The following is a 7,795-nucleotide window of genomic DNA, read 5'->3' as shown; positions in this document are numbered from 1 at the left end:
TAACTAACACCTAACAGAAGGTTGCTTCTCATTTTCAAAAAGAAACTGTTTTTAAACATTCAAAGTTTTGAATTACAAACATCCAGATCCCTTAATAAGGAAGAGCTTCACTGAGCTTTCTGTCTTATCAAACTAGATGTCGTTTTCTTAGTTTCCATTTTCCACTAGAGATAAAACTTTTTGAGATGAGAAAAATAGGTTCTTTAGGATTACTCTGTGGAAAATTAGAATATCTTTTATTTGCAAATAATACATAAAATTACAGAAAAGAATGGGAAAAATCACCCCAAATCTATTTAGATAAAGCCACTTTTAACATTTGCTGAAGGTTCCAAGCATTTTTCCAAATGAATTTACATGAGATAATTTTTATGCTGATCTATTCCTTTTTCCATTAAACAATTCACTGGAGAAATATTCTGATATTAATAAATATGTCATTTTAACAGTTTTATTAAATAATTTCCCTCAATACCATAAAATGAACCCATTTAATATATACAGTTTGATGAGACTTAGCAAATTTAAAATGTTGGGCAACCACTATCCCAATCCAATTTTAGCATGTCCATCACCACCAAAATTTCCTTCTAGCTTCTTTGGAGTCAATTCCTGCTTGCTTCTCCAGCCCCAGTCAACAACTGATCTGCTTTCAACCTTTTTTTCTAGAAATTTCCTATAAATGGAATGATACAATGTGTAGTTTTTTGTATCTAGCTTCTTTCACTTAGCATGTTTTTGAGGTTAAATGCATGTTGTTTTTCTATGCATTTTACAGTCATTTGTTCTTTTTTATTACTTAGAATACCACTTCACTGGTTGATAGGCATTTATACAGTTTACAGTTTGGGCTGCTATGAATGATGCAGATATGAACATTCGCATACAGGTCTTTGTATGAATGTTTGTATGTTTTCACTTCTCTTGGATAGCTTAGAGAAGTGAAATGCTGTGTCATATAGTACAAGTATGTTTAACTTTCTTAAGAAACTGCCAAACTCTTTCCCAAAGAGGCTGTACCATTTCACATTCCCACCAGCAAATTTGTAAGTGTTCTGGTTTCTCCACATCTTCACCGATACTTAGAATTCTCAGGTTTTTTGACTGCTTTGGTGGGTAGGTAGTGGTATATCCTAGAGGCTTTAAATTGCATTTCATTAATAACTAATGACGTTGAAGATCTTTTCATGTGCTTATTTGCCATTCATATATTTTCTGTAGGGATAAGTCTGTTCAAATCTTTTGCCCATTTTTACTGGATTATTTTTCTGCTTATAATTGAGTTCTAAGAGTTCTTTATATCTTCTGGATACAATTCTTTTATCAAATCTATGATTTTCAAATGTTTTCTTCCATATAGGGGAATACCTCTTTATTTTCTTAGCAGGGCCTTTAACATTGATGAAGTCTAATTTATTACATTTTTTTTTTCTTTTATGAAATGTGGTTTGGGATCATACCTAAGGAATCACTGCCTAACCAAAATTCAAAATACTTTCTCCATGTGGAGTTAATTTTATTGTATGGTATAAGAAAAGGGACTGAGTTCTTTTTTTTACTTCTTTTTTATTTTTATTTTTATTTTTATTTTTTTTTCATAATTGAGATTTTTATTGGTTGTTTTGAAGATCAGCACAGACATTATGAACAATTTGTACACAATTCTTAATGTACGTACCAAAACCCTAAAAAGCCATGTAGTTGTTTTTCTAAAGTTATTCCAGTGACTTTCCAGCTTAAAATTTGGAGGCAAGTTTTCCTTAAAAGAATATCAAGTACCAGTATTTTCAAACGTTGATAAACTGTTACATCTTTAAGTCCCACAAATTCACAATACCATACACACTACATACTCACATTTCCAATCTTTTACAGCACATTAACAAAGTTATTAGAAAAACTGGACGACCAAGACCAAGGATGTTACAGAGTTCTGAAAGGGAGAGCAAAGATCAGGGAGTGGTTTTAAGAAACATGTCTACTAAAAAACATGTGAATAGAAGTAATTTAAAATGTTCAACACATATTAAATGCGTAACTTTGATTCTAAATCACCATTTAGTACGTGTTGTATTAAAGGGTATAAAAACTGCCACCCCCAGTGGAATGTTGACACCCAAGACAGTCAGAGCCTCCCATAATTCAATATCCCACTATTTTCTGGTTGTACCAAAAAATAAACAACCAGCAAATGATTTCCCCTCTTAAGAAAAAGCATTTACACTTAAAAAAATGGGATGAGGTGGGATTCCAATCGCCTTCTTAAAAATGTTTCTTCTAGATCTACTAAAAAACTTGCATTTACAAAATAGCTGATAAAAATATTCCTCTGGATTGTACAAGAAAGGAGAAACAGGGACCACCGATAAGACATGGTATATGGTATTAACCAGACTTGGCTTCTTTCTCTCCTGCATCATCAGAGGCTGGACTCTCCTCATTTTTAGTTTCTCCATTTTCTGCAGGTAAATCTTCTTTAGTTTCTTGGTTAGCCACTTCAGCTTGTTTTCCCTTTGCTCCCCTTTTTCCTTTTGGTTGCACTTTTTTGTCTGAAGGTTTATCCTTTCCCGCTGCCTTTTTTGGCTTCGCTTCCACTTTCACAGGAGCGGGTTTGGCGGATAGCCTCGCCGACCTCCTCTTGGGCTCCTCCTTCCCCGCCGCTTCGGCCGAGCTGACCTTCCTCTTGGGCATCTTGGCGGTGCTGCGGGACGCGGCGCGCCGAGAGCCTTCACGAAGCCGGGCTGCTGGCCGCTACCGCTCCTCCCGCCGCCCGAGCTGCTGGGACAGCGGCGGGGTCGCTGGGAGAACCGGATCTTATTTTTATTTTTTGCATACTAATATCTAATTGTTCCAGCACCATCTATTGAAAAGATTAGTCTTTCCTCATTGAATTACCTTGGCAAATTTGTCCAAAATACGTGAACATACCCCACCAAGGTGGAGTAAAAGTGGCCAAATTTACCATCCTGTCAGAAACCAGGGAGAAGACAAAATATATGAAACAACAAATGGCAGTGTATGCTGAGAAATAAGAAATACATTGAAGTAAGCTCTATATTTGCCCCAGCTTACTGCCTTGATATAATGTCCAGGACACAGTATGGAAAAGAGAAACCTCGGTGGGGTCCAGTGGGCTCCGGAGTAGAAGAAACGCAGCTGAGAGTGCAGGGAAACTAAGGTGACAAGAGTTTGCAGAACAGAATGCAAAACAATGAGAGAGCTGCGTGAAGAAACCTCCAGAGAGTTTCAGAGTTGCCCTCAAGAATTCAGCTGAGTGCTGATCTGCACATGCATGTAAGGAAGCTGTCAAAGCCTGGGAAAGAACCATCCAAAAGGATTAGATATAACAGTGCCAGGTGCTCACACGGGACCAAGACAAGCGCCTGTTCTCACCAGCCAGCAGCCTCATGATTCACGAGGCAACGGGGAGAGTGCCACAAAAGCAGGCAATAATTAGCTGACCAATACTTCAGGCCTGCCTGACCAATCTCAAAAGCAAGACTCGAAAGAATCAGTTTACAAGTAATTAAACTGTGTCACAGAGCAAAGCTCAAGAATTTGTTAGGAATACAGAAATATCCAGCACCAATCAGAAGAGAAATAAACTAAGCTGCAAGGCAAAAGCATTTATTTGGGGTAACAGAAATTGCAATTCAAGGGGCACACATTCAGGTGGCAGCCCAAATTGTGTCCCACCTTGGAATTTCTACGCAAGGATTTTGTTGTTGTTGTTCTATTTTTTAAAAAGATTTAATTATTTTTCCCCCTTCCCCTCCTCCTGCCCTGCTGTTTTTGCTATCTGTGTTGTCTTCTCTTCTCAGTCTCTTTCCTCTAGGATTCACCAGGATTTGATCCCGGAGATTCCTGATGGGGAGAGAGGTTCCCTGTCAATTGTACCACCTCAGTTCCTGGTTCCTGCTGCACTTCACCTTGACTCTCCCCTTGTCTCTCTTCTGTTGTGTCATCATCTTGCTTCATGATTCACTTGTGCAGGAACTGGCTTACCGCACGGGCACTCACATGGGCACTGGCTCACCACATGGACACTTGTGGGCATTTGCACAGGCACTGGCTCACCGCGCAGGCACCCTTTCTCTTCTTCTTCACCAGGAGGTCCCAGGGATTGAACCCAGATCCTCCCATATGGTAGGCGCAAGCTCTGTCACTTGAGCCACATCCGCTTCCCTCCAGGCAAGGGTTTTTAAAGGAAAAAAAAATTTACAAGTTTTACGTTTGGTGGATATTTGAGGTATTCCAATTGTCTTTCAGATTAGATAGTTAACTGAGGTCATTATCTTGAGCTTTCTTAATCATGTCTGGATGTCTTTAGGGTTTTCAGGAATATTGTTGCTTGAAGCTTTGCATACTGTGGCACTTGTGATATTTGCTTAAGAGTAACCTCCAGAATGACCTCACGACTCCATTTGAAGTCCTAGTAATAGAATCTCTATTTTGTTTTATTTCTTTTAATATATTCCCTTTTGTTCAAGATATTTCTCCAAAAGCATTGTTGACTAACATTTGGTATCAATTCCTTGGCTCCAAGGAGGTTCATCCCTTGGAGTTATGACCCCCATAGGGGATAAAGTAGCGAGTTTATTAATATTTGCAGTTTGGCTTAGAGAGGGACCACATTTGAGCGACAAGGTTTTCAGGAGGTGACTCTTAGGCATTAATTATAATTAGGTTTAATTTTGTTTGAAATAAGTGTAGTGTTGTTACCAGATTTTCTCTAGGTTTTAAACTAGGCTGCAGAAATGAATTTCAAGAGCACATTGGGTGATTTAGGCCAGTAATTTAAGGTAGGGAGGGAAAAGAAATGGGAGAAAATAGGAAGGGGATGAACAGTGATAAAGTGGGCTGATTTACAGGCTACAATTCCCCATTATAGATTATAAATGCTCAGATTTTACTTGTGTGGCCATCACAGCAAAGGAAAAACAGCGAGAGCAGGGTGCAGAAGGCAGGACCAGGGGTCCAAAGGCAAGAGAGAATTCAGGCCTTGCGCCTGCTTTTTGAACTATTAATTATTCCCCTCCTTTGCTAATGGCATAGGAGCCCCAGCTGTTTACTGTTTTGATTGATTACCCCACCCATCAATACCCCCTAGAAGGAGCCAATGATAAAGTCCTTAGGGAATATCTGGGGCTTCTCCTGGCTTCTGGAGGAAGTCTTCTTTTGAGTGGCAGAATCTTGGGGAGAGTCTTCCAGGAGCCATGTTGGGGTTATTGATGTCCACATGGACTTTTTGCCAGGTTCCAGATCCATCTATTGATTCCCTTTCTTACTAGTCAGCTTCGGTGTCATTATTTATAGAAATAAGTGTCATGAGTGTAAACCTCAAAATCGAGGGCTTGGCACATGGCTGAGTAGTGATAGGTGGAATAAAGGGTCACTTCCCTGTAGTTTCACTGCCTTAGTGGTGGGCAACGGGACTTGATAAGGTCCTTCCATCTAGATTTTAAAGCAGGCTTTTGTTGATGACTTTTCCAGTATATCAAGTCTCTTGAGGATGGTAGGGACAGGGAAGCTTTTGGTTGATGGATGAAACCTTACAAAATTCCTTGATTTAGAGTTTCAGCAAACTGTGAGCCCCTATTGCTTGAGAGAATAGCAGGAATTCCCCAAATGGGGAAGTTTAAACGTTTTTCTTTTCTTTTGTTTTATTTTAGCTACTGTGAGGGCAGTAGACTTGTGACAAGAAAAAGCCTCTATCCATCTAGAAAATAGACATATGATAACAAGGGCACATTCATATCCCAGTCAAGTGTATGGCTATAGAAAGTCCATTTGAAGGTGCCCAAAAGGGCCCTGTCAGTTGAAGTATTTGAACCCTGTCCCACTTTTACACTTTTACCAGGATTATGTTAATTGACAGGTAGAACATAATTTATATACTTGCCTCACTTCTCATTTCAAGTACGTTTTTGCTGACATGAAGCTCTGACCTGTGGCTGACTGCATGCATTTTCAGAGAAGCATCAGAGTAAAACAATGCAACTGGCAAGGAAATTTAATTTTCGGTGACATGTAGCATTTTTTTCTAATAATGACTGAAATTATGACCAACAACACTATACTGTGTCTAATATCATGCAGATCAGTATTAGAACATATCACAGACAGTGAGTACATTGTGAAATCTCTAGGAGTATTATATAATCTCTAAATGGAATAACATTTTACCCATACAAATTTATTAAACAGAAGGTCAGAAAATCCCTTTTAATTTGACACTTACTTCCCATGCAACTCAAAGAAGTGCTAAAATAATAGCACCTCTTATTTTGCAAGGTGAAAGAACAAATCCTTTGTAATTTTCCAGGGACCCTCTGGAAAATCCCAAAGATAGTTTGAAATAAAAAAGATAGCTTCTAGAATTTGATTTTGAGAAGGCGAAGTATTAAAAGTTGTCACGTTTGAACATTATGTTAAACAGGAAAATGGATCACTGTGAAACAATATGTGGTTCCCTATTTAACCAAAGTGACAATAAAAGAGTAGATAGGAGTTAATATGAATGTAAGTAAAAGACTTCGTTCTTTTAAAAGTGAGAGGACTTGTTTTCTAAAACAATAAAGGATATAAGGTCATTTTACAGAGAGAAAACCAAATTCTAGTTTTGCATGGATATACTGTTTGATATGAAAGCTCTTAACACTTCTGCTTCTCATTTTTTGAAAACCAGCCATCTTATTTCAAGACATAACTGCATTCCTTTTCCTTAATAAAGCACATCCTGCATACTTTATATACCTGCATACCTTCAGTAACCAAAAAGATCTTTGAAACTGTCTTCAAACTTCCAACAAAACACAATTATTCTTGCAATGGATGTGTCATTATGATGGGAATGAGTGTTGCTGGGGCGGGGGGGAGAGGTGGGGTGGGGGTGGTGGGGTTGAATGGGACTTCATATATATATATATATATTTAATGTAATATTATTACAAAGTCAATAAAAAATAAATAAATAAAAAACACAATTATTAAAGTTTGTCAAAATAACTCACTTTTAAACACAAATTTACGTTTTTCATCATCTTAAAGACATAGTATATATAATGCTAGTTTATATTATCAGTAAAACTGTAAAAATTTAGGGAGACCATACCCAAGTAGAATAAAATTTTATGCTTGTATCGTTCTTAACACTGATAGCTCAGAAGACGTAGCTGTTTTTATTTAACAATATTAAACTAACCCTGTTTGCCAAAGGTTTACCTAGATTATGTGCTGTTCAATTTTAAAACATTTGGATTTAATTCTACAAATATTCTTTTTACAATGGAAGTATTAGAAGTTCAGTTTCCTTAATTTCTGGGATTTAAAGAGCATTAATTTATACGTAAGTGCTATTTATATTTAAGCAATTTTTACTGAAAAAATGTTAAAGCTCTTTGAAGATTTTTTGTTTGATAGTTTGGTATTATCATCTGGAGGTAGGGAAATATGCATCAAACAGACACAAATAAAGACCTTATAGCTTCAATTAAAAACTTTTCAGTCATCAGTCAGAACCCAACCACAAAAACACAAAAATATAAAAATTACTATTTATATAAAATGTTCTACTCATGCATAATTTTTTAGAATCACTGTTCTTGGCAGATGGGACAAGATGAGATTGTTTATTTAATATGAGAGCTAAAGTTTTCCCCTTGTAATTTCTGGAGGAGACTTTTAAGACTTTCTTTCCCGTGATGTGTAATTGTAAATAAACTTTGTCCTTTTCTTCAGGCCTATTTAACTCTTAGAATGACTGTGGACAGAGCAATTGTTTTATGACCCTTTC

At 37.3% G+C, this 7,795-nt stretch overlaps 1 protein-coding gene across 1 annotated transcript; it reads right to left on the bottom strand.

The window, feature by feature from the left end:
* Positions 1-2,385: 2,385 nt before the first annotated feature.
* On the bottom strand, positions 2,386-2,691 carry LOC139436947 (non-histone chromosomal protein HMG-14). Its single transcript, XM_071209668.1, has one exon. It carries the CDS (start codon positions 2,689-2,691, stop codon positions 2,386-2,388), a length of 306 nt encoding a protein of 101 aa, XP_071065769.1.
* Positions 2,692-7,795: the final 5,104 nt, after the last annotated feature.

The sequence above is a fragment of the Dasypus novemcinctus genome, chromosome 19 (genome assembly GCF_030445035.2).
Source record: "Dasypus novemcinctus isolate mDasNov1 chromosome 19, mDasNov1.1.hap2, whole genome shotgun sequence".
Taxonomy (NCBI): domain Eukaryota; kingdom Metazoa; phylum Chordata; class Mammalia; order Cingulata; family Dasypodidae; genus Dasypus; species Dasypus novemcinctus.
This window is presented reverse-complemented; position numbering and strand designations above follow the sequence as displayed.

Coding starts and splice junctions, on each gene's coding strand:
- LOC139436947 (XM_071209668.1), bottom strand. CDS start 2,691: ATGCCCAAGAGGAAGGTCAGCTCGGCCGAAGCGGCGGGGAAGGAGGAG.